The 27,706-nt window shown below is 44.7% G+C and overlaps 1 protein-coding gene across 1 annotated transcript in view; it reads left to right on the forward strand.

The window, feature by feature from the left end:
- CIT (citron rho-interacting serine/threonine kinase) overlaps window positions 1-27,706 on the forward strand; it is a 161,507-nt gene that overhangs the window by 44,734 nt on the left and 89,067 nt on the right. Inside the window, exon 9 of the mRNA XM_077766016.1 lies at window positions 13,595-13,778. Coding sequence (XP_077622142.1) covers window positions 13,595-13,778 — 184 coding nt within the window. The remainder of the gene's footprint in view (window positions 1-13,594; window positions 13,779-27,706) is intronic.

Consider the following 27,706-nt stretch of genomic DNA (forward strand, 5'->3'; position numbering starts at 1 on the left):
CCGTATTTGCTTTTAATTAAGGATGGACTAAATTTTCTTCATTAACTTTTTAGCTGTGTATTATGTTGCCATGCTGTTTATTAAGCACCTATGTGTGTCAGGGGCTCTGCAAAGCACATTCTGCTTATTATTGTCCTATTTACTTGCTATAGCTCTGTGAGACGAGTGGTATGATTAATCCCACGGTACAGATGAGGACCCTGAGGCCTGAGGAGATAAAGCCACTTGGCAAAGGTCACAGAGCCAGTAGTTGGCAGAAGTCAAATTCGGGACTCTGAGACTCCAAGTTCTCTTTGCTTTCATTTATTTGAAAAAGTAGTATAATTTGTGGTAAAAAAAAAAAAAATCAAGTGCCACAGAAGGTTAAACAGTGAAAATTGTCTCCTCACCCTATGCCCAGTGACTCTCCCTAAAGTGAACCACTATTGTCAGCTTCTTAAATAACTTGCCAGAATATTCTCTACTCCTGCAAACACCAGTAACAGCCTATAACCTTGACATTGCTATACTGTCTCCCAAGAAATCTGGAGTTTTTATTGTCAGGTGATTTTCCTGCATCATTGACATAAATGAAGAACTCTTCCTAAAACTCTACCATATTTATCCTTGGAATTGGCCTTTTTGGCATTGATTTATGATGAACAGTGTCCTCTTCTTTGCAAATGAAAGCCCCTTATGGTTTTAACATGAATATTTCCTTTATTTATTTTAGTGTTCTGCTTTTAGAACAGCATTATCTTGTGAAGTGTGTGTGTGTGTGTGTGTGTGTGTGTGTGTGTGTGTGTGTGTTGGTATGTTTTGGTCTTTTTCAGGTCTGCTTGTTTTGGGTTCTTTCCATTTGAGCAGGTTTCTGTCCATACTTTGTTTTCTAAGCTAGTTCGAGGAGGTTGGTGGACATGCTTCTTTATTCACCTGGGTTGCCCCTCAAGTGTATCTCCCTGTCGGACAGCCACCCAGTCACTTCAGGGGCAGGAAGAAGTGAGGAAGGGGGGCTGGACTGTTTAGGGGATCAGCATGAGAGAGAGGAGGGTAGAAAGATGGGGAATGCTGTAGTAGTGATGGCAGGAACTCAATTTACTAGACCAGGGACATGTGGGCGCCCGCTGCTCCAACATAAACAAGGAATAATGAAGACATGAAGTCAGTAGCGCTTACAGGCTTATGGGCTATACAGGCAAATATTTATGTGTCTCTTGGGGATTGTTCTGTTTTTAGAAAGTAAGTTATTGATAGGAGAAAATAGGCTAAGAAGAGCTAACTGCTTATAAATTAGGATTATGGGATTTCCCTGCTCAAGTCTGAATTTAGAAGCTACATCCAGAGATGTTAAAAATATGCAGCATTACACTTTATTCCAAGATAAGTTGAGATGGCTTATTTTAGAGATAATTGCAATATCAAAAGGATAGAAATAAATAAATGTAGGAATCTGGCTGAAGGAAGTAGCACAGTAAAGAAATAGAGTCAGAGATAAAGGTAAAAACCAACAAGTTCTGGTCAAGTTTCTGGACAAGGACAGATTTGGGACTCTTTTAGACTCCTAGTGGCCAGAACAAAAAGGAAAATAGGAACAGTTACAGTTGACCCTTGAACAGCATAGGGAGTCAGCAGGGGTGCTGACTCCTACATAGTCAAAAAGCTGCATATAACTTAAGACTCCCCCAAAACTTCTTTTTTTATGTTTATTTTTGAGAGAGAAAAAGAGAGAGTGAGCATGAGCAGGGGAGGGCAGAGAGAGACAGAGACACAGAATCTGAAGCAGGCTCTAAGCTCTGAGCTGCCAGCACAGAGCCTGATGCTGGGTTTGAACCCATGAACCGTGAGATCATGACCTGAGCCAAAATCAAGAGTCGGATGCTCAACTGTCTAAGCCACCCAGGTGTTCCCCCATGACTGCTTCTTATAGTGTCTTTTAGTGCAAGCCAACAGTGCAGTGCTAAATTTCAGCTCTGTAAAATTGCTTCCAAATGAAGTAAATTAATGCCTTTCCTGGTAGAAGGTGAGGAATAGGTGTTTTTGGAAAGCCCATAAATTGGAGTCCTCAACCCTTAAATTCTCACTTGCCCAAAAACCTTCTACAACTAATCGAACATGGAAACCATTTGGCCAAAGAGCCAAAAATTATATTAAACATGGGACTATATTCAGCAGCCAATTTTTGAGTCAATTCTATGAGGTGTGGTGATTGCCTTTTTGCTAATTTTCTGGTGTGAAGTTTGGATAGAACGAAAGAAGGTGGTTGGCAGGAGTCAAAAGAAGGTAAAGCCAAAGGACAAAGAGTGGGAGGTCTAGGTGGTTCACGACCAAGGGTTTGGAGATGATTTTCAGTGTCTCACTTCTTAGAAAATAATGTAGCCGACCCTGCTGCTCCCTGGTGGTGGAAAGGACAGCATTGGTGGAAATAGCATTGGCAATTTGGGGTCTAACACCCACCCTTCCTGTTCTTCAAACATCTGGCTAACAGAGGACACACATAAGGAACCGATAGCCAGATAGGGATGGAAATATTCCCGTTAGTCTTGGCAAGGCAAGTGCTTGATAACCTTTGATGCAGGGCTGCAGGAAAGTTACCCACCCTCCCAGAGAAGAGTGGCAGGCCTTCCGTCACGGGCAGAGAGGCCTTGTCACAGCAGGACTGAGGGAGAAAGGAGGACAAGAATGGTCAGTTGGCTGAGTGCCTGCCCAGTCTGGACATAGGCAGTGAAATAGGAAGTGTTAAGCTTGGTTCTTTGCTTTCCAGGCACAGTAACCCCTGTCTTCTAATAAAACATAGGCTGATGACGTCCAGCTTTGATGAGTCATGTTAGCTCCTTTTCGGGGGGAGGAATGAGCAGAGGGGTGAGGCTCCATGTGTGTGCTTGGCGCTTCCACCGCGTGGAGTGAAGGAGCTTGGCTGGAAGCTCCTTAGACCAGGAAAGGATTGGGGACAAAATATTCTCCCTTCCCAACAGTTGAAAAGAGCTTTATTGAGGAACAACAGACATGCAATAAGTGCATGTATTTTAAATGTACGGTTTAAATTTTGATATGTGTGTATACGTGCGAAGTCATCACCACGCTCAGGAGCATGAACATATCCACCATCTCCACAAGTTTCTTCATGCTCCTTTGCAACCCTTTCCTGCCATCCCTCCCCATCTCTTTGTCCCCAGGCAATGGCTGATCTGCCTTTTGTCACTGTAATTTAGCTGGTATTTTCTCAACTTTATATAAATTGAGTCATGCAAGATGTACTTATTTTGTGTGGCTTTTTTCGTTCATCATAATCTTTCTGAGATTCATTCCCTGTTGTGGTATGTGTCATAGGCCATTCCTTTTTATTGCTAAGTAGCAGTTTATTGTATGGATAGACCAAAATTTGTTTATCTAATCTTCTGCTGATAGACATTTGGGTTGTTTCTGGTTTTTGGCTATTTGAAATAAAGCTTCTATGAATAGTTGTGTACAAGTCAAAAACATATGCATTCATTTCTCTTGGATAAGTATCTAGGAGTGGAATGGCTGGATTGTATGATAGGTGCATGCTTAACTTTTTAGGAAATTGCTAAACTTTTTCAAAGTGGTTGTACTGTTTTTATATTTTCACCAACAATGAATGAGAGATCCAGTTCCTCCATGTCTTGCTAACGCTCCCAGTAGTTGGATTCAAAGTCACTCATATCTTGGGATATAGTCAGCTGTGAAGATAGGCTTCAATTTTTAAGGGAAAAAATACACATATGTATTGTGTGTGTATGTAGTTTTTTCCCATGCCATGACTTGATGAAGAAGTTAGGTCATTGTCTTACAGAACATCCTACTTGTCTCTTTAACTCCTCAGTAGGGAATGATGGGGTACTTATTCTTCCAGCCCCTATAAACTGGAAGGCAGCTCTGAAAGCTAAAAATAGATTCTGATTTTACTTTTCTGGCAAGAATATCCAATAGAGGGGCTTATCCTGGCCTAAGATGGGACAATATGAGCACCAAAAAGACTGCGGTGACTTGAAACACATCAGATATATAACAATTTATGAGTTCATAATGATAACTTGAAGAGCAATTTCACTGGTCACTTCAAGCACTTGTTGCTAAGGGCCCCCAAGTCATTACTCTGGATGTCACTACATATAGAAGGAACCAAGCATTTGTCCTGCCTTCCTATTTGAACTCTATTTCAGGGTAACCAAATCATTGATGTACTAATAAATGTGGAAGGAATGATGAAATTAGAAAACCGGCATTCTGCGGCCCTTAATGAAACAATGGCTGTAGGTAGTGCTCATCAATGGTTGCTGAAACCTTTAAGCAAAAGATTGGAGGGGACCTTTATGGTGGAGGGATCAGGCTGACGTCATCAGAAGCCATGGAGCATCCTGAACATCACAAGGCAGGAGACAAGCGGACATTGTATGCCCTCTAATGTCATGCATTAAATAGACAGCACATCCAGGACACTGGCAAGTATCTCTACCAAAAGAATTGGATATGAATGTACAGAAGGCCCTCAGTTGAACTACCAGTTCATAGGAAACATGGGAGACAAAGAAACATGTTAAATGATGTCACAAGGTTACATTCAAACTAAGTTCAGAATGTTGGAAATTCTACAGAGACACTTGATCCAGTTTCTTAGACCAATAAATGGCGTTACAAAAAAAAAAGTGTTATAGATTAAGAGACATCCCAACCCAATCTGTTTGTGAACCTTGGTTGGATCCTGATTCCAACAAAACCAACTGTAAAGAGACATTTTTGGGAAAACCGGAGAAATTGAACACAAGCATGTTAGATGCTGTTACGGCGTTACTGTGAATTTTGTTGGGTATGATGAAGGTATTTTGGATGTCCTTATCTGTTAGAGTGGTGGTTCAACTGGGGGTGATTTTGCCCCCCTTGGGACAATTTGGCAATAGCTGGAGACATTTTTGGTTGTCATGACTTGAGGTGCTGTTGGCATCTGATGGGAAAAGGTTAGAGATGGATGCCTTCCAATACACACGACAGCCCCCTACAGCAAAGCAGTGTTCACTCTCACATGTCACTAGCGCCACAGTTGAGAAACCGCATGTTAGAGATATCTACCGCAGTAGTTATGAGTGAAATGATACCCTGTCCGGGGTTTGCTTTTAATAATCAACAAATGTGCCAACAAGACAGGGAGGGGGTGGAACTCAGCGGGAGCTGCTCGTTGTTGAGCTTGGGTGAGGGGCTTGTGGGAGCGCGTGGAACTACCTTACTACTTTCGCGCCTTTGAAGATTTTCATAGTATTTAAAGATACATTTTAAAATATTGGAGATGGGGTGCCTGGGTGGCTCAGCCTGTTAAGCGTCTGACTTCGACTCAGGTCATGATCTCACGGTTCATGTGTTCGGACCCCGCATCAGGCTCTGTGCTGGCAGCTAGCTCAGAGCCTGGAGCCTGCTTCACGTTCTTGGTTTCCCTCTCTCTCTGACCCTCCCCTGCTGATGCTGTCTCTCTCTCTCTCTCTCTCTCTCTCAGAAACAAATAAAAACATTTAAAAAAATTGGAGAAAAGGATGCTACAGCAGCCTTGAGGGCGGCAAAGGATGAGTGCAATCTAATGCGTTCTTGGGTGTAGGTAATTCAAGGAGGAAGATGCTAAAAGGGGACATTGTTGGATGCTAGAGTGATCGGGTCCTAGGGGATGGAAGCCAAGGGATGAGCTCCTTCACTGTTTCAGTGTGTTCTGGGGGTCTTCACCCAGGCCCCAGACTGACCCTGTCCAAACCCATGCTGGCAGGGAAACGCAGTCCTAACTAGCTGTGGTTTGAAAGGATCCTCTCTTTGGAGTGTTTCCAGCCTGAGTAGGTATTTTGCAAGTTTGTGGAGCACCTAGGCCCAGAGGGCAGGGGGCAAACAAGTTAAAGCTACAGTGTTAGAAGCCTGGTTAAAGTGTGATGCAGAATTGAGAGAAGGCGTCTCTCAAAGCATAATTCCGTGGGAAAAGTAAGTTGTTTACCAAAAACCTGATGTTAAGCAGCCTGGTAGGAACATAGCTTTTGAGAATGGCGATATTCAAACAGGGCCCACCACTCCATCGATGCCTCGAATCTGCCATCAGAGAGGGCATCTGCTTAGCTGTTGGCAGCCAGACCCCCAGCATCCTTGAGATTGATCAGTTGAGGCATACTTCAATAATGCTAACTTCCTTGTTCATCTCCTTTGAAGATACCATTGTAAAAATTGATCACCAGCCAAATCAGCATTCCCTTAAAGTCTCTTTATGACTCTTAGGGAAGCCAAGACATGGAGGAAATTTTTATTTCCTTGAGTCTGTTTGAAACTGGATCTAGTTTGTCTTCTTTTTGTATTTCTTCTATAACATGTTGCTTGTAGAAGCTGTTCCTGACCACTTCCTACCCACTGGGGAGGAAATTGGGGACTTGCCTGAGGCTCTAGGGCTGAATGACTGATGTATATTTAGAAACTAGCTGTATTTGCCTGTCCCCTAACTTGTTCTGTTGGCTCATTCCCATGACCTCTCTGATATTGGATATTGCTCTTCTTACCTTTGGAAACTTTTTCTCTTGGAGTTGTTCCCATCCTAAGATTTGGTCATTGATATTCCTAAAAGCTCTGCTCTTGTGTCAGTTGTCACATTTTGCCACTTCTTTCTGTAGCCGGTCTCCTGTTAATCCACATCCTCTCTGTTTCTGTTATCGCTTCCTTAGTGTAGAATTTGTCATGTTGACTATTGTAGACTTGTCCTTAAGAGGTTTCTAGCATCGACCTCCTCCAACCATCGCTCCTGCAGCGATGGTATCTGTCTCCGGCACTGACACCAACCCAGTGCTCTAAAACTCTAATAATCCCTTCTGTCAATCCAACCCAGGGTTCCCCCACTTCAAGGTCCAGCCAGGATTTCACTTTCACTTCCTTCCCAGCCTCGTTACCCACGGCTCTTTGGGGCTGGTGCTCTGTGGCTTTTCTAAAACGATACTCTTCCCCACTCCAGCCCGCCAAGATCCCTTTTAATGAACTCTTGACATTCAGTCACCTCCATGACACTTTCCCTTGGGAACACACAAAATCCACTGTATCCCCTTGGCAGAACTTGCCAGCACTCTGTTTATGTATCTCTGCTTTTCACACCCACACCTTGACCTCTAAACGACAAAAATAACCTCCTCTTCACCTACTTTGCACTTCTCTGCCTTTGTACTGTGGATAGGCGCGATCACATTGGTACTTCAGATTTTAAGGAACTGGAAGATGGCTAATTTTCTGGTCATCTTCCTTTTAGTTTTGAATGTGGCATCTAATTAATTACTTTTTTTTTTTTAAGGTGTGGGACATCATGGTAGATAGAATGAAGTTGAAAATGTTTTTGATTTAGGGGCGCCTGGGTGGCTCAGTTGGTTAAGTGTCTGACTTCGGCCCAAGTCATGATCTCACGGTTCATGAGATCTCTGTGCTGACAACTCAGAGCCTGGAGCCTGCTTCAGATTCTGTGTCTCCCTCTCTCTCTGATCCTCCCCTGCACACGCTCTCTCTCTCTCTCTCTCAGAAAAAAATAAAACATTTAAAAAAATTAAAAAAAAAAAAAAAAGAATGTTTTTGATTTAACGCCAAATGCCCACTGTGTTCCAGGCACAGTCCTGCTTCATTATATCATTATACAGTATTTATTTATGTGCCTTTGTCCTTTATGACACTGTGTTAGCTGTTATTCATCTTCTGCTTCTGCCACACACAACTCAGCACGAGTGTGTGTAACTCAACAGTGATGATTAAAAGTCATAGGAGTTTTATGAGCTATATCTAGTTCAGATTTTTGTTGTCATACTTGTTTTTTAATGTGCCAATTCTTCATGACTAAATCAGGTACTCTAGATTTCCTAAAGTGGCACATTGCATGAAATAGCCCATTAGGCTTCAGAAATTATCACACATCTAAGGTTCTTGTTAATCATTCATTCCTCTAACAGTATAGATATTGAACATTGAATAAGGACAGGCAGGTGGTAGGTGTGTAGTGGTGAGCACAACCTCATCTTCCCTCTCACGGAGCTCGTGTTCCAGTGAGGAAAGCAGGCACTAAACACTATACCAAAATTAGAAAATCTTTTATATTTCTTTTAAAAAAAATTTTTTTTTTAAATGTCTTTTATTTTTATTTATTTCTGAGAAAGAGAGAGAGAGACAGCATGAGCAGGGTCAGAGATAGAGGGAGACACAGAATCTGAAACGGGCTCCAGGCTCTGAGCTGTCAGCACAGAGCCCGACGTGGGGCTCGAACCCACAAACCGTGAGATCATGACCTGAGCCGAAGTCAGATGCTTAGCCGACTGAGCCACCCAGACGCCCTGAAAATCTTTTATATTTCTAATATTGCTTGCATGGTATGCTGGAAAATTAAAGGTGGGAATGGGGTAAATGGAGCTCAGTGGAGTATGTTAGAAATGAGTAGGTCCAACAGGCAACAGGATAAATCCATTTGGTTCTCTTTTCCTTGTTATTTGCCTGTTTTTTATTTTTTACTTTTTTTTTTTTAAATTTGAAGGCAATACATTTTTTTTTTTCCCTCCAAAGCTTCTAATGAATGTCAGGATTAAAGAAAAGGGAGAGAAATTATAGGAGGGAGATTAACTAAAGCTCCTAAAATAGCTCTTTGTTTCTGAAAACCTTGTTCTGCCGTCTATCTTATAATTGGGGGTGGGGGTGGGGGAACACTCCAGAACTTGCTTGCATAGCCCTTGCCACTACAGGAAATGTGCCCTGATGTGACCTCATGAACAGGCTGATTTATTTTTAAAATATATAGGAAAAGTTTTTTTTTTTCTTCCCCCAATGGCCTTTGCCAATAAAGAGATGATCTTACTGTGTGACTTCTGGTTTGTCATTATTGAATGTGGTGGTTATTGGGGGTTGAGATGATGATTTCATAATACTGTATCAGAAAATATTACTGTAGGCACTCACTAACATATTTTTCAGACAGAACAGTCTCCATTTTTAAAGCCTCTTCATTTAACTCAAATATCAGATAACTTCTTTGTGGCCTGTATTATACTAGGTACTCTCTTTCTAAGATTCATTTTCTAATTATTTAATTATATATCTGTTCAGCACCTACTGTGTGCCTGGCCCAATGCTGTGTTCTCAGATGTAATATGTACCTCCATGAACATAGACTCAAATCTAATGACCTACCAATATCTTTTTTAAAGGGAAAAAATTACATTTTATGAGGGTCAAAAAAGGGACATTTCCAGGGGCACCTGGGTGGTTCAGTCGGTTAAGTGTCTGACTTCAGCTCAGGTCACGATCTCATAGCTCGTGGGTTCGAGCCCTTCATCAGGCTCTGTGCTGACAGCTCGGAGCCTGGAGCCTGCTATGGATTCTGTGTCTCCTCTGGCCCTGCCATGCTCATGCTCTCTCTCTATCTCTTTCAAAAATAAACACATTAAAATTAAAAAAAAAAAAAAAAGGAATATTTCCTATAAGGTACATGAAAGAGGAGGATTAGGTCCCCACAATAGATGTGGTCACATACTTGGTAGTCTTTAGATGTGGCCAAGTTTTACATAATCCTTTCAAAATGTGGCATCCAGATTTTGAGCTACTTTGCTCTTTCTGGTGCACCTGTTAAGACATGTATTGAACCTTCTCATTCTTTGTCTCCTGATCTCTTGTGTAGTGTCTCTTTGTTGGCACTTCTCCAACCGCAGATCTTGTTATCATGGAAGTTCTGCTTCAGTGGATGTGGGGCAGAGCCAGAGAGCCTCTATTCCTCCCACTCCCAGGTGATCCTGATATTGCCAGTCTGCAGATCACACTTTGGGAAGCATAGGTCTATGTGATTTCTTCAGGTCTAACTGCTGCTTCACTAATTTTCTCTTCGGCTGTGTCTGATCTTCTACTTAATACATTCAATGAGTTTTTAACTTTGAATTCAATGACAATACTTTTCATTTTTTAAAAAAAAATTTTAATGTTTTATTTATTTCTGAGAGACAGAGAGACAGCGTGAGCAGGGGAGGGCCAGAGAGAGAGGGAGACACAGAATCTGAAGCAGGCTCCAGGCTCTGAGCTGTCTGCACAGAGCCCGACGCGGGGCTCGAACCCACGAGCCATGAGATCATGACCCGAGCCGAAGTCGGACACTTAACCAACTGAGCCACCCAGGCACCCCAATACTTTTCATTTTAAAAATTTCTATTTGGTTCCTCTCAAATGTGTGTGGTCCTTTTTTCAGAGTATCCTATTCTTAGAGTTTCTACTCATTTACCTTGGTAATAAATTTATTTTATGGCCCATTTCAGATTGTTTTTTATCTGTAGTTTTTGGCGCACGCTGATTTTCCCATTCTATGTGATGCTGCTCTTTCGTGGTGGTTAAGGCGGTTTCTTTTTCCTCATTATATGTAGCTGTTGGTTTTTACTTCTTTATTATAAACTTATTTCTAGCAGGGATTGTGTGTGTGTGTGCATGTGTGTGTGTGTGTGTGTGTGTGTGCATGCGCATGCACACATGTCTGTTCTGTGTGCCCTGGATTGTGAAAGTGTCCCCACAAGTTGTTCTCCTGTTGTGTCTACCATTACCCTCAGGGCTCAGTGATTCTGGGCCAGTATTGATGTTAATCTCTTGTTTTGTAATTCCCACACTATACAGGATACTATAAATACAGACACCCTACCTGGGATACAGTTTTAATAGCCAGCTTATTTCTTTCCCCCTAAAGGATGCTGGCCAAGGGTAAACATCCTTGTCACTTTCTGGGGGGTAGAAAATTTCCAATTTGCCCTTTTTTTTTTTTTTTTTTCTGCCTGAGGCTGTGGCTCTTTTCTTGCCTAAGTGTGACCCTTACAAGCCCTTCTTTTCAGACTTTCCTGTTGTACTCAACTGACTGACTACCTGTCTAGAGCTTTATATCCCTAGCTTTTAATCTGTCTTGTGAATATCTCACCTGTTACCATCTGGTGTATTTCATGTTGACTTCTCCTTCCTTTTATTGAAGATTGGCCCTTTTTCTAAGCTCGACCATATGGGCTAGCTTTGAGCATGATGGAATTTTTAAGAGAAATTTTATAGTACAGAATTTCTAAATCATAATTATTTCACAGAGGGTGGCTCCTACCCCTATATTAATCATACTCCTCACTCAGAAGTGGAATTCTATTTTAGTCTCCTAACGATAAATTAGTAGATAGTGGAAAGGGAATTAAACTTCTGTTAGAAATGAAATGATACGATAAACACAAACATCTACATGAATGTGTGTGTCATTTGCACAGGGAAGAAGAATATGCAATACAGATTGTGCTATATCTCACTAGCCTTCAATAACGGCAGGATCTGTCATGAATGTGTATCTCGTGTGAGCAATAACAATAATAGGTGATTGTATGGAGTGTTGACTGAATGCTAAGAAATACACTAAATGCTTTTATACAGAGTTTTTTCATTTAAACCTCCCAACAGCCCTCTGAGGAAGTTATCTGTATGTTGAAAATGAGCCTCAGAGAGGTTAAATGACTCACCCAAAGTCACAGAGCTGGCAAGTGGTGGAGCTGAGATTTGAACCCACTTAGATTTTAAAGTAAGGTGCCATTGATGATAATACTTCCATATGAGTATCATCTGCGAATCTCTATATATTTCCTTGGTCTTTATCTGAGTTTTTTGGGGTAGAAAACTTCTCTTTCTGATCCTTATGAAATGTAATTTCCATTAATTCTTTGTGCTTAAAAAAAGTATTAGGTAATTGAAATCAGTTTGGATTTGAGGCTATGTTGATGGAAGTACACATGGGATGTTGGCTGAAGCATTCAAAGTAATTTTCCTTTCCATCAGCTAATTTTCAAAGTATTTTTTTTTAAACTTTTTTTTTAATGTCTTATTTATTTCTAGGAGAGAGAGAGAGAGAGAGAGACAGACAGCGTGAGCAGGGGAGGGTCAGAGAGAGAGGGAGTCACAGACTGAAACAGGCTCCAGGCTCTGAGCCGGCAGTCAGCACAGAGCCCGACGCGGGGCTCGAACCCACGAACCGCGAGATCATGACCTAAGCGAAAGTCGGACACTTAACCGACTAAGCGTGGTTGGCGCCCCAGCTAATTTTCAAAGTATTAAGCAAGTAGATTCTGATACTAACAGGGAAGATTTAAATCCTTTTGAGAGCTTGGCGGTGTTAAACAATGTTCTGGTAGTGCGTTCTGTGTTTTCAGTCTCCCACTTCATCTCAGGGTGCCTGAAGCTCAGTGAATGCTCCTTGGCACTTCCCAGGAGCAGCCAGACCTCCTGGTTGCGGCTTCCTTTCCTGACCCTCCCTGCAAGCCCTCACCACTCCATCTGCTCCCCAACACTGCTTCCGATATTGTTGTCACTGGGGTACTTTGGAAACAGATTCTTCTGGGTCTGTAAGCCGAAAACAAGACTGCTGCTCCTATCTGGTGCATAGCTTGGTTCAGAAAGCAAGGGGTTAAAAAGGAAGCCTGGACTGTGACAACTGTCCTAGGGGGCGCTGTAGCAAGCTCCGGCAGTGACTCATGCGGCTCTGTCACTTGGATCAGCATTGGCCCCTGCCACGCAGGCGGCCAGGTGGGGTTACAGCCAGAGCACGCACGGAGTGGGGAGCATGAAGCCTGCACTGCGGGGGCTGTGATGCCCGGCTTGCCAACTCAACCGGCCGGCTCGCCACTGACGCCTCAGCCTGCAGTCATGGTAACGCTTCTGGCCCGCTCCACCCCCCGGAGCCCACCACAATGGGCAGCCTCCTGGTGACTGATGGCCAAGCGAGCGTCCCCTGTCCCTGACCGAGAGAGCTTAGTAGGTCTGCAGGAAGTGGAGAAGATGTAAGATGCCCCTAGCTGGGAGTCATGCCTTAACGAGGTAGGACGCTGATGCCCATCGGTGCATTTACACCATCAGCGCACAGGGGTGCTGTAAATCACCGGGAAGAACTTTATTTGGCTGGTGTTTCATTATGCTGATTAAACTGCGGTGGATTCGGGTGGCATGATTGAGGTGGGGAGGAGGGATAATGAACTAAAAAAAAAAAAGTGGTTGATAAGAGCTCTGAGCATACTCCGCTGGATATGAATGAGCTAGACTGCAGTGCTATCCTAACATGAGTTACATACCTCCCAGATCCCCTCTCCCGCTCCTTCCTCCCATCCCGGTTCGTCCACGAAATGTAGAAATGCCTTCTTATTTCAGTGGGTAACGTTAAATATGAATGATTTAGCTGTCCAGGAGAGGAAACTGATAGGTGTAGGTCAGCTGGCATGCTGGCACCGGCCAGCCTGATGCTCTGTCGAAGCGTTCTGGAAATCTCACGAACGAGCCGCTTGCTCACATGAGTTTCCCGAGTGCTTTTGTTCCATCAAGTGACCTGTTTGAGTTTCTCCTTCAGTTTACCCCAGTGGGGAAGGCAGCCTGTCTGCCGGTTGGTGGCCATGTTGGCAGAGAAGGGGTTAATCTCTTGTTGCTGTAAGAGGCAAGGCTGGGTCTGCCTGTGTGAGCTAGATTGAAAGCAGGCGCTGCAGTGCCATCGGGAACCGCTGAAGGAGTAAGACGATTTTCTCCGCAACAGTGTTGAATCCGTCTGAATTCTTCTCTCCCCCTCTTCTTCTTGTTTTTCTTTAACCAGCTCCTCCCCCCTTCGTTCCCACCCTCAAGTCTGATGATGACACCTCCAATTTTGATGAACCAGAGAAGAATTCGTGGGTTTCATCCTCTCCGCGCCAGCTGAACCTCTCTGGTTTCTCGGGCGAAGAACTGCCGTTTGTGGGGTTTTCGTATAGCAAGGCGCTGGGGATTCTTGGTAGATCTGAGTAAGTGAAAATTTGACTTTCTGAGGACCTGCACTGATGCAAGGCATACNAGTTTACCTGTCTGGGCTTTGGTGGGGTAGTCTGTTAATATTCTCGTTTTGCTGTGTTTCAGGTCCCTCTTCCTCTCCCTAGCATCCTCATTGTCCATTGGGTACTTTGGGTTAGTTTTTCAGTGTTTGGTCTTGTTTTAGAGGAAATAGTGGAGGGATACCGAGCCGTGCAGATGCTTGGTGGAAGGAGAAATGTGCAGGGCTCCGGGGAGCTGTCCATCTCTTGATCCATCTGTGTATCCGTCTCCCTCTCAGGTGGGTGGGTGGAGGTTGCTATCTTGGCTGTGTGGAGCGAGATCTCATAAGCTAAAGGTTTATGATGGCTTCGCTGAGCTGCAAGTGGCTGTACCCGAGCTCTAACAGATAGATGGTGCTTGGCTCCGCTCGAAGTCTACTGCAAGATCAGAGATCTGGGAGCTGAGCCTGTCTGAGCTGGTGGAGCGCTGGTTACCAGAGAGAGCCCCGTTACCGTGAGCCACTGGGAGGGACTGTGCTGTCGCCGAGTCATTGATTCACAGAAATTGGGCTTCCCAGGGGAAAAAAACCAGACAAACCGGGGGACTAGAAAATGGACGTATAAACATCGCTGTAAACCTCTTGACATGATAGGTCTCTTCTCCGTTCTTGAAAAAGCTCATGAAAGACGCATTCACGCGGCGCTTGGGACCGGAGGGTCCTGGCTCCCAGCCTCCTGGAATTTCTCTCAAATGCAGTAGCTTCTGTGGATGTCGGAGCTCAGTGTCTTGCTTCGTTCTGTGATCCGATGACATTCTGCGTTCAGGGGCTTGAGTTCCTCGGGAAGGTCTTGGACTAGCTGTGTAATTCCCCTGATGCCCCGGCTTTCTCACTTGGAGGCTCTTGGGGTAACGTTAGGTAATTAGTTGCTGTCCACTTAGGAGATGAGCAGAATTTGATTTTCTCCTTGCCAGCGTCCATTCCCGATTTGTTGTGCTTATAGTTAAGGTATCGATTTGAAGGCATGTGTTGGTTCTTGGATGGTGTCTCCCCATGGGTGCTGTTTTGACACTAGTGTTCCTCAAAAGATCTCAGACCACTGTGGGGAATTGGGCACTTGAGATGAAATAGGGTTGTGCCTGAATTGGAGAGAGATTTTTATGTTGAAAGATGCCGCCGTGGTTCTACTTTACTCCTTCCCTGGGGGGGTCGGGTGAATATTTGGGGTTTGATTTTTGGTGGCGTTGGCTGTGCCTTTCTGACTAATTTGCTCTGCAGCCCCAAAACAATCTGGATGGTAGGAGGAGAGGCAGAGAGCTCACTAGCTGTTGAATGTGCCATCAGACAGGTTTGAAATAGCCCAGCAGGGCATTTGAAGAGCAGGGCAGAAGTGGAGGCCTGACGGTAAAGAGCGTGTGGTTGGGGGGCAGCCTGACGTCGACACACGCGGCACACTGAAGGTCACAGATCGGACTGGAGGGAGATGTGGGGAGAGTTCTAGTTCTGGTTAGCAATGGGCTGGGGCCGGCTTATTGTGGAAGCTTGCTTGGGGTACTAGTGATCTGAAAAATTAGGGAAGGCTTGAGGGAATTCGATTTGGGGGGCAAAAAGGCAGAATGCTGTGCGGGATCTCAGGCATTGCAATTAAACTGAAGCAGTGTGTGATTAATGGCTTATCGTCCTGGAAGCCTGATATTGCATCTGCTCCTCACGGAGAGCTCTGTGAAGAGAGCTCTCTGACAGGGACATCTCAGTCTCCAGGCCCAGGCACTTGATAAATATTTGTTGATTTAATTTGCTTGTGATTCTCTCCCCCCTCCCAGCCGCCACCCCAATCGTGTTTATACTGCTCATTGTATTTGAAGATCGGCTATTTTACCTTTGATAGTTCACAATACATCTCTAGAGCATAAAACACGCTTCTGTTCATGCCCCAACAGAATGCTTAATAAGATTCTCCTAAAAATGAAAAAAAAAAAAAAAAAAAAAAAAGCAAGAGCAGAAAATGCTAACACCTGGAGTCCAAAGTGAGCCAGGAAAAGGAACAATCAGGAAAAGTGGTCAAGAGCTAATCAGTCTTGCTGGTGGTGGCTGCCTTAGTGTANAATTTTCCAAAAAAAAAAAAAAAAAAAAAAAAAAAAAAAAAAAAGAAAGTGCCTGCAAACAAATCCGTGTATGTCTCATCTGGAAGATGGGGTTGGAGTAGTCCTGTCTTTGGGAAACTTTAATGTCTTTTCCATGGTGGTTTGGTGTTGGAATCAGAAAGATTTTCTTTCATCTCCTGTCTTTTAGTGTGATCTTGCTGTTGGATTGGGCTCTTCTTGCCATGGGCAGCCCTACGGGTGAAACCCAGAGCATCAGATTAGGAATTCACTCCACCTGTTGGATGTAGGTGACCCCTGGACAGATTGCATTCTCATTATTTAGAAATTCAATAGAGGCAGTGATGAAATTAATCAGAAGCTCCTGCAGTGCTGGGGACATATATACAAATACACTGGGAGGCAAGAGGAGGCATTTTTGGGGCATCCCACCATTGCCACCAGGGACCTGCTGTGTCTTCCCAAGTGCCTCCTCCTCCTCATCCCTGTTTTCAGCATCACAGGTTTTTATTTATACACAATGATTACCTGTGCTGCTACTCACTCTTCACACCACTGAGGAAGTAGCAGATGCTGCTGTGCTGCGGCTGTGGGTAAATTGACCCCAGATCTGTTACTGGTGAATTGCATGAAATGTTCAGAGGTGGAGCTGAATGAATGAGGAGTTTTCACGGAGGCTCCGGTGGTGAGAATCGTTTTAAATGTTGTGATCGTTGGTCGCTTTTTAGGATCCTTTTTCTGGGACCCCAGACAGTGTTTAAGCCACGCATTGAGTGCATCATTATTTTAGGCTCAGCAAGAATCTTGATCTCAGCGTTCTGTGTCTGAGGGATCGTGGGCGTTCCTCGCAGCTTGAGTTGGAGGGAGCAGGAGAGGTTCCACAGGACTAGTTTTGGTTGTCTCCGGGGTGGGATTCTGGCGAAGCTGGTGCTGGAGAGCGAGGGAGTGTCTGTTCTTGTGCCTCTTTTTCTTCTTAACTGACAATAACCCAAGTCACATCCCCAAACTCTGAATGCTTGGGTGTTTCTCTGAGCCTCTGTTTGCTTGAATTTTACAATATGTTAAAGATGTGTGTTAAAGGTTTAAAAATAAAATGGATCCCAGCTCTCTTCCCTCCCCTGTCAGCATGGAGTATATGTCTTTAGATCCCTTGTTCCTCCTAGATCTGAGGTACTGCCTCATTTAAGCTCTTGCTGAAACCATGCATTTCTTCAAACCTTCAGTATAATCTCTAGAAGGAAAAAGCCAGTTGGTTTTATATTTTGTGCTAGTTCTACACATGCTGGTTTGATGCTTTTGGAGAACTTAAAAATCTTAGAGGAGCAAAGGATGCCAGTGTCTGAATAGGCTGTTTTTAGGAAAGGGCTCTCTCTTCCTTTTGGCTCTGGGCTCTTTCCTTTCCTTCTGGGTGATCTGAAGTTACCTTTTGGCGCCAGCCATCTACATGCTTGGAGGAACAAGAAATGGCTTCCACCATTGCCTTCCCAGATTTTCAGGGAACAGGTTTTGGTTCCTCTTCCTTGCCTCATTGGGGCTTCCTTTGCGTGTCTGTTTCCTCCACCGGAAAGGTGGGGCAATAATGTTCCCTTTCTCTTAGGGCTTTTGGGAGGATTGTGTGAAACACAGAAGCCCTTGATCTAGTACTTAGCCCACAGAAAAGTCTCAGTAAACATTTACTATTATTTTTGTTATTACTAGTTTACTACTCTGTACATGCAGAGTGTCCTATTTATACTAAGAGGATATGGAAGGAATTCAGCAATAAGTAAGTAGCTGGGTCATGCCAGAGCAGAAACCCAGCTTCCCAGGCCCTGGAAATTTAATGCTAGAGAATCTTGAAACATCCTGACCAACCCCAGGTTAATATGCATTTGCCAGATAGCTGTGGGTAAGAGGTAGTTGTGGGGATGGAATGGACTTGGGGGGGTGGGGGGTGGGTGTGGTGGCAAATTAGGAGGCCCAGTCCCAGAACAGGTTCCTTTCTATCAGGTTGAACAAGTCAAGGCACATATGTATGAAACAGTCCAGGGGACATAGAGGAAACACCCTTCCTGCAGAATATCATGGTACAGATGGGCTATCCGACTGCTCTAGGAGTCAGGAGAGGAGGGCAGCCTCCATTGAGGAGATGCTTAATGGGTAATGCCAAGCCACAGTTCTTGCCAAGTTACAGCGATGATCTTCATTGGAATGTCTGTCCATTTCTCCAAGTCGACCGTGATCTCAAGAGCAGGGCTGGATCTGATTGATCCCAGTCCTCCTGGAGCACAGAACATGGCAGATCCTCAGTCAGTGTCTGTGTTGGAAACTGAGCATGTGAGCTCACTGATGGGAGGTAAAATATCTGACTTTTTAAAAGACAGTAGATTTGGATGAGAGAAGAGAAATGTAGAGAACATTTCAGGTGGCTCAAGTGGTAACAACAGCTTGTGCTTATAGGGCACCAACTCTGTTCCAGGCTCTGTTTTAAGCATTTTACACAGATTAACTCATTTAAAGTGCACAATGGCCCACAAGGAAGGGCCCATCATCATTTCCATTTTACATGTAAGGAAACTGACGCACAGAGAGATTAAGCAATTTACCACAAGGTCATGCAGCTCCAAGTGGCTCAGCTGGAAGGTGAATCCAGACAATGTGGCAGCTCCAGAGTCTTAGCCACTGTGCTGTGCTGCCAAGTATAAATGCTGCTGGAAGGAGAAATTAGGAGATTTGTGTGGGGTCCCAAGGTTCACATGCTTGTCGAAATTGAAGGTCTATTGTGGGGAATGATATGGACAGTTGGAGTTGGGGGTGGGATGAGAGCTGGCAAACAGTCTAATTGCTGGATTTTGTTTTCAGTCTCTGCAAGTTTTTTGAGTAGGTAGACTATGTAGCTCTTGGATTTTTAAAAAATTTCTTTCTCTCATTTAGAGACTCTTCCCTGGTGTGTGTGTGTGTGTGTGTGTGTGTGTGTGTGTGGTGTGTACATAAACCCATGCAGATATACTCTCTGAAAGTTCTTCTTTGCTTTTCTTCTAAGCTTGGTAAGCACAGGGAATTGCCTTAACCTTGCGCTCCACCATGTCTTCTGGCCGATCATATACAAGACACTCAATAAGCATTTGGTGAATTGGTCCAAATCATTTTTATGGTCGCAGCTTTCAATTTGTTGGTGACTCTATGATCCGTGTCTATGCAAATCTATGTTTTGTATTTCTAGCGACCTTCTGTCATTTATCCTGGGGATGGCTTATTACAGTGGAAGATGGCCTGAATCCTCCCAACAGTCCTACTTCTTTTTTACTGAAATACTTAGGACAGTGGGGAGTCTTCCCTTACAAACTACCTTCCTTTCCATATCCAGCCCAGGGCTGTCTGTCATTGTGCATGCTACCTCCAGATCCCTTGCAAAGAGGCTCATCTATGTTTTGATTAAAACAACAACAACAACAATTACAGAATGTGCTCTGGTACACAAAGGTGTGCATCCTCTGTGCTTCCCAAATAAGTTTCAAAACCTTAACTAGCTCCTGCTTGTGGTTCCTGCCCTTAAGTGCCCTGTGTTGTTTCCATTCCACCATCATCCAGACCAGATACCTGACATTCGCCTCTGTTTGTTGGGTTGGGTTCTCTCCTCTCACTCCATTTCTTCTTTCCTTTAGTCGAGCACATCTTGTTCTACTTGCCTTATTCTGTTCTCTATTTAGACTGTGCGTGCTTGCCTCGCGGGCCTGGCAGGACCATTCTGCCGCCTTCTTGTTTGTCTTAAAGATACCTTTAGGAAATGTAATCCAAACGAGCCTAGCCCAATCCTGAAGATTAGGCTCCAAAAGATCTGTCAAGTGCATTTTTTGCTGGCCTACACATTGCTAATTTGCATGGTTGCCTCGGATCCCTTAAGAAGACGGTAATTGACTAAATGGTGCTGTGTGTTCCTAAGCTCTGCGCCAGTTTGGCATCTCTTCCTCGCCTAAGTGAATTTCTCTCCGTTCTCTCTGCTTTCCTTGTCTTTCGTCTCCTGACCTCTGTCACCTTCCTTTCTTTGACCAGCTTCCTGGAAGAATAGCCCGTCCTCTGTGCCTCTTTTCCAGGCTCCACAACCTTATGGAAATTACTATCTGAGAAGCCATGGATTCCCCTCAACCACCAAAGCCGGTGACCCCACGGTGCCATGTGGTTTGCCAGTTACCACGTGCGTCTTAAAACTTTCTGCTGGCTTCTCTTCTGTGTCCTGGAAGCTCGGTTTTTCCTCCTGCCTCTCTGCCAATCTCACTGCTTCTTGGCTGTCATTGTCTGTTCCAGGTCCTTGAAATGTTGCACTGTCTCCTCAAGTTCCATCCTCAGTTAACCTTTTTAGCCTGGTCTTGCTGATCTCATTCAGTTCCTTGACTTACACTCTCCTTTCCCCGTGGCCTTCCTTCCAGAATGTCGTGTGTTTGTTATTGCCAGAACGTTCTACCAGTTTCTCAACGTCCCTGTCCTCCGTTCCTCCCAACACAGACAGAACTTGTGTGTTCACTCAGTTAGCCAGTTTTGGTTTTCTTGTTTCATTTAAGAAACTACCACTTTTTCTAGCCTTGTAGACAAGAAAACCGAGCCATCTTAGGCTCTTCTCCATCTCTCCCACCAGCCCATCATTTGCCAAGTCCTCTAAGTTGTACCTCTAGGATGACGCTTGGATCTATGCCCATCTTTCTGTCCTTACCACCACCCCTCATGGAGTTTTGCTTGGACTATTGCAGTAGCCTCCTAACCGATTCCTCTGCCCCCAGTGTTCCCAGATCTGATCCATTCTCCACACAGGATGGAATTCTTCCAAAGCACAAGTTGGATGATGTCATTTGTCTTTCTCCTGCTCAGACCTTCAGTGGCATCACAGTGTGCACAGAATTAATGGCCGCTCCAGAACTTGGTATTCAAGCCCGGTATGCCAAGACCCCCAGCCTTCCATTTCGTTCATACCTCCTCCTTGTCCCCTGTGTCTGGGGACAATGCTCAGTGCTCATTGAGGACAGGGACCGTGTCTTCCACCTTTTGCCTGAAAAAGTGCCTTGCCCTTGGCAGGTCTTCAAAGAACATTTTTCAAATTGAATTACACTAAAGTGGCCAGGGATTATGATTATGCCAATTCCTTCTGCACAGTTTATACAAGTGCTAATGGATGCTGTCCTCTATTGAGCACTTCTTGTGTGCCCAGAGCTACACTGAATGCATTTACATGCATTATCTCACAAAGTCTTCACAGTCTCGCCACAACGCTGTGAGGTAGCAGGTATGATCCCCATTTTACAGACGAGGACACTGAGGCTCAGCCGGGTTAAGTTCTTTTCCTCAGGCCTTGCAGGTAGTTAACACATCTAAGACCTAGACCCACAGCTGGCTGCCTCCAGGACCACTGTGCTCTCCTGCCTCTAACACTCGTGATTTCCCTGGATTATGCGGGACCTGCGGGCTAGCCTAATCCTAAAGGTGAGAGAGTGGATCTGACTGAGAATTCACAGTGCGAGGCACTATTCCGAGTGCTTGACAAACATTCTCGTTTAATCTCAGCTACCCAATCTTTCACAGATATGGAAGCTGATCTTGAGGCTTGGGTTACTTACTAAAGTTCACATACCTTGCATGTGGCAGAGGAGCCAACTTTTCCCACTTGTAACTTTAGAGTTGACAAATATTTTTTATTTTGGGGGACAAACTGTGGTACACTCACTAGCAATCTGGGCTTTGTCCTCAGGTAGATGGTTCTAGGCTCAGCCGCTCACCACCTGTGTGGTGTACTGTACTTTATATATAAAGTAGGGTTGTTCAAGCGCTCACCTGCTAGGAATGCACAGAGCATGTAGTGTTAAACACTTGGAGCAGAGCGAGTATCCACTTGGTACTTGTTATCTTGGGATGTGGATGGGCCTAGGCCTATGACTGCTTTCAATTTTCCTTTCTCTCCTGCTTGAGTTTATAAGATATCTTGCTGGTTTCCGCCCATTGAGAGAATCAGGCTCCACTTGGGGTGCCTGGATGTCCTAATATCTCCATCCAATTTTTTTTCACTCTGAATGGAGTCCGTGATGTATTGGCTAAACCGATTCCTTCCCTAAAACATGCTCAAGGCTTCTGGTCGGATCTGGTTTCCAGTGGAGTCTGGAACTTGGTACTGGGGGAATGGTGCTGTGCCCAACCTGGGTGTCCTACGTTTCCCGCCCCCTCTAGTGTTTGAGTGTCCCCTGGAGGGGACGGTGTGTGTGTCATCGTGACACTGCTGTCCTAGAACCAGTGTATCTGGGCATCTCCCAGGCGAGGGCCAGAAGGCTTTATGGTGCCAGCCTTGAATCCGTGTACTTCTGGTTTGGATTCCCTTGTCCGCTGTGACCTTTAAACGGAGGCTGCCTGGGGCACAGAAATATTTGGCATACCATTCATTCACCCGTTCACTCACCCCACAAATACGTTGTTCTAGGGATTGTGGCATAACTGACAGACAAGGTCCTTGCCCTCAAGAAGCTAGCATTCTGTCAGGGGGAGACGGGATAAATAAGTTCATAAAAGATTTTCAGATGATGGTGAGAACTGTGAAGAAATTAGAACCTGAGGTGGGGAATGACCATGCTGGTCCCTGAGGCCGGGACTTGCCTGTGGCTGTCCAGTGAGCACAAAGCCCAGTGGGGTAGTTGGAGCTTCGGGATGCATGGGGGTGGGGTCCGAGTTGAGGTAAGGTAGGCCTCCAGGTTTGGGTTTGGAGTGGTGGCCGTGGTTCCCCTTGACCGCTGTGTGGTGGCCGCAAGGGCAACAAGAACTGGACTCAAGGAGGTGAGTTGGGTCACTGCAGCCATCCAGGGAGGAGGTGGATGTGTGCTGGTGACGGTGACCCGCAGAGCTAGCACTGGCTTAGAGGTGGGACTCTATTAGAAATCACATGAGTCTACACTTTCATTAATATTGCGATTTTTAATAAATGATTCTTGAGTTACGTATTAATCATTCCAAAGCAAATACTCTAATCCAACTGGAGACCACTGCTGTGTGTGTGTGTGTGTGTGTGTGTGTGTGTGTGTGTGTGGGCTCGCACACGTGCATATGTGATGTGTGTGTGGGTTGGTGGGGGCGCCCCCAAAGCCAGCTAGACTCTGAAACTTTAGTAGAACAGTATTTTTAATACTTCCAAGTGTTCCTGATGGACACCACTTGTGTATTTTGAAATGGGCTTATAAAGTTAGTTCATAAATTTCAGAATGCTCAATCTTAAAAGCCAATATATTTTTGGAACAGAATGCTGATGAGTGTTTTATTTTTTGCACCATATTACATCTTGCAGTTGCATGTATTTTTAGTGCTGTTGGCCACAATTAAGGTAGGGCCCTCAGCTGAGCTAATTTTGATTCCCCTCGGTTTAGACTCAAGTATCCATTCTTGGTTATCTCAAGAATATCTGTGATTTGTGATCTATGTTCTCTGTGATCTGGTGGCATCGTCTGCAGTCTTAAGGATCCTATTCCTAAGTGACTAAATGGATGGCTTGATGCTTATGCATGACCTTAATTATTACAGCAGCGATGAGAGAGTACTCAACACATATACTTTCTTTAGGACGGAAGCACAGATTGTATTTTCTTTTGCTATGAAGCATTCTCTTGGTAGCTTTATTAAGGATTTTTTTTTTTGAGTTCTGTGGATTATTATAGACACTGGGAAAACTTCTTTTTATCATTGGTACTTAAATGTTGAAGTTATGGAAAGCAATTTTTAGGTCACATCTAACACATTTTAAGAAAATATTCTTTATGCTGCAGCAGAAACGACTAAGCCCGACCTTCCCTCTGTGTGTCATATACCATTACCTCTATTAATACTCTTTGTGCCTCTATAATTACAAAGCAGATGTGTATATCAGGACGAGATGTTGATTTCAGAGTAAATTTTTCTAGAAAATAGAAGCTGGAAAAAAGAGGAAAACCCAAACTTGGCTTCGTGTTTGAAGAGACAGCACTGCTGTGTGTGGGTGGGTGGCTGTGTGCACCCGCTGCTCAGAAGTGCCTTTTCTCTCCATGGGTATAACTGGCTGTGTATCCGAGATGTGGCCAGGAGGAGTCGGCAAGCAATGTGTGGGCAGGCTGCGTGTTCTTTTATTAGCATCCTCATTGTACTGCATCTCATCGAGCCCGGAGCATGAACCAGCCCGGGCCTCTAAAGTCTGTACTGTTTCCCATGTAATTACCCCCCAGAGTGACCAAACTAGGGAGGAAGAGTTGCTCTTGTGTGTGTGTTGAGCTGTTTCTGGGGGTAGCTGTGGACCGACCTGAATGGATGTTCTCGGGCGCCCAGACTGGCCTGGGCTCAGCCTTGGAGCTGCCCTCCCAGGGTTGCACACAGCCAGCCATGGATGGACGTTACCTTCCCTTGAGTGATCCATTTCTCTTTCTTCTGTGAGCACCCACGCTCTGCAGCTCTTTTCCTTGGGTTGCTTTTCTTGGGTTTGTCCAGGGCTGTCCAGCCAAGAAATATCAGAGTTGGGATTTGAACCCATGGCCGTTGGGTTGCAGAGCCTAACTTTGACCCAAAACCCAGCCTTGCTACACCACGCCCGCTCCCACATCATCATAATGGGAAAGGAGCATGTAGAGGCCATAGGGTAAGCTATTCCTTCGTCTCATTGCCATGGGATGACAGTGCTCACGTCTTAGAATTATTGAGTGAGTTCACTGAGGTAATCTGTAAAGCGTCTAGTGTCTGATGCATAGTTAAGTGCTCAACAAATGAGCACTGGTAGTGATGACAAAGGCAGTGACATGAATTCTCTCTCTACAGAGTTACTTGTTTGAGGGCAGGACTTCTGACTTTCTTAACTAGGTGTCTACATGAAAAATAAATAGAATACAAATACGTTGAGCCATACCTGTCTCTAGTATATTTCTTTTACAGACGTAATTCATGGAAAGGTATATTGCAGTTGGCTTATTAAAAATGGGGTAGGAATAGTCTTTAATCAGTGTCTGAAGTCTGTACATTGTTTTGAAATTCATAGCCCACCAAGATTAACTTCAAAATTGTGTCCCCACTCAAAGAGTGGCCAAAAGGCACCAATAGGCCAAAAATGCCACCTGGAGCCAGTTGTTGGGAACAGTCATATTATGAGTCTTAAAAACCTAAATCACAGGTGTATTTTTTTTTTTTAGCATCATGGTTCTCAAGCCTCTCTGTACATTGGAATCACCTGAGAGCTTGATAAAAATGGTGCTGTCCAGGCCCTACTCCCAGTCAGTCTCTGGTTTAATTGGTCTGGTTGGGCCCTGGGCCTCAGGGATTTTTGTTTTTGCTTTTGTTTTAAGACTTTATTTTTTTAAGAACAGATTTAGGTTCACAACAATGTTAACTAGAGGTACAGATATTTCCCATTTACCCCCTTCCCCCAAATGTGCACTGTCTCCCTCATCATCAACATCCCACACCAAGAGGGGTGTTCTTGTTACAGTTGTTGAATCTACCCAAAGTCCACCGTGGTTTACCTTAGAATTCACTTTTAGTGGTGTGCGTTTTGTGGGTGGGTTTGGACAAATGTGTAATGACATGTATCCGCTGTTATAGTATCACATGGAATATTTCCACTGCCCTACATTTGTACTTTATTATTTTCTAACTTTTATTCATTTTTTAAAATTTATTTTTAATTTATTTTAGGGAGAGAGACAGCATGAGTGGGGGAGGGGCAGAGAGAGAGGGAGACACAGGATCTGAAACAGGCTTCAGGCTCTGAGCTGTCAGCACAGAGCCCGACGCGGGGCTCGAACTCGTGAACAGGGAGATCATGAACTGAGCCGAAGTCGGACGCTTACTGACTGAGCCATCAGGCACCCCTGCATCGGTACTTTATAAAAGCTTTCCAGGTGATTCTAACGTGCGGACTGGCTGAAGACCAGGGAAGTGCCAGCAAGCTGTGATGACCTTTCTGCCCTCCATCCCCCAGCCTTGTCCTCCAGTCACATTCCTGCTGTGGGATCATTGGTACAGGTTGGGTTCAGAGACAGCATTCTTACCACAGCTTTTTTCAGGTGTGATTTTTATTTATTCTTAAGAAAGAAAAAAAGATTTCTTTAGCACCTTGACTCTGAAGAGCTCTTAATTGCTGTACTTAAACTTCTAAACAGTGAAAATTTGTCAAGCATCAAAATAGCTACCAAAATAGAAGGAGGGAGTTGGACCTCAGGTGACGAAGAGGGCATCTCACTGTCTCCCGTGAGTGCAGACAGGTGGGGGGATACACGCCCCCTTGATTCTGGGTCCCATTAATGAGTGACCTAGAAACACTTTTTTTTTGGGGTGGGGGAGGAGGAATAGGCAATCAGCTATTGTCGCCACAGCAGCTCACTTTAAACATTGAACACCAATGGATCCTGTCCTCTGCGTGTCATCAAGTTTTGGGGCCACTTCCTACCCCACGATCACACTCCCCTGTCATGGTTCTTCTAAAAGCGGCTGGTTCTGTGCTCAGGCACGGAGAACTATGGCCTCTGCTGTCATCCCTGACCCAGGTCGGTGTGTAACTTAGTGACATGTGGGTGCCTCCTGATTAGTAAAGGACCAAGGACCCTGTCTGTGGATCCTCCCTGCTTCAGGTGGTTTGGGCCTTCTCTAGCCTGCCCACCAGAGTGATGTCCGGAATAAAGGAAGTAGCAAAGACAACCCAAGGCCACCCCAAGGAACCTATTTCATCTCAGATTGAAAAGCAAAACTGTGTGTGTGTGTTTGTGTTTTGGCTAGATTTTAGGTGGAAAATAGGCTAGTGAGAGCTGCAGAACTTAAGATTTTTAGCTAAAAGTGATATTTTAAAAAAGATTTATTTCTGGGGCATCTCAGTGGCTCAGTTGGTTAAGCATCCGACTTCGGCTCGGGTCATGATCTTGCGGTGTGTGAGTTAGAGCCCAATGTCGGGCTCTGTGCTGACAGCTCAGAGCCTGGAGCCTGCTTCAGATTCTGTGTCTCCTTCTCTCTCTGACCCTCACCAACTTGCACTCTGTCCCTCTTGCGCTCAAAAATAAATGAACCTTAAAAAAACTTTTNACGGTGTGTGAGTTAGAGCCCAATGTCACAGAGTTAGAGCTCTGTGCTGACAGCTCAGAGCCTGGAGCCTGCTTCAGATTCTGTGTCTCCTTCTCTCTCTGACCCTCACCAACTTGCACTCTGTCCCTCTTGCGCTCAAAAATAAATGAACCTTAAAAAAACTTTTTTAAGTTTTATTTTGGGATTTCAATCCCTCTTGCCCATTTTTGTGAATAACCAACACTTGTTTTAATGTGAATAATAGCATAGAGCACTTTCAGCCCCCCGAGTTTTACTATTTCAAGCAACTGTTTTAGGCCTGCGAGCATGTGCTGTTTACACCATTGCATGGGTAGTAATGATAAAAATGATAATGGTAATAGTGATGGTTGACATTTATTGAACCCTCGTAATGTGGCAGACACAGTGCTATGAGCTATACCGGCTTATCTCATTTAATCCTCACATCAACTCTTTGAAGTAGTTTGAGAGTTATCCCCATTATACAGATGAGGGGACTGAGGCTCAGTGAGTGGCAGAGTCAGATTTTGAATAGAGCAGCATGACTCTGGGTGTCCATTCACTTTGCTGCCCTACAGTGTATATGTAGGGAGCTGTCACTGGGGTCCAGCGAGCCAGCACGGTCATGCCAGCCCTTGCCACTGGGCCAGGGTGAGAGGTCTGAGTTGCTGCAGGGAATGGACCTGATAGAGGCCGGGAAGTAGTTTGGGGCATCAGAAAGCAGAACTTTCACCTGCTGGAAAGACGTGAACGCTCACTGACCACCCGCGCCTGCGGGCCCGTTACCAAG

Source organism: Crocuta crocuta, unplaced genomic scaffold, assembly GCF_008692635.1.
Source record: "Crocuta crocuta isolate KB4526 unplaced genomic scaffold, BGI_CrCroc_1.0 scaffold339, whole genome shotgun sequence".
NCBI lineage: Eukaryota > Metazoa > Chordata > Mammalia > Carnivora > Hyaenidae > Crocuta > Crocuta crocuta.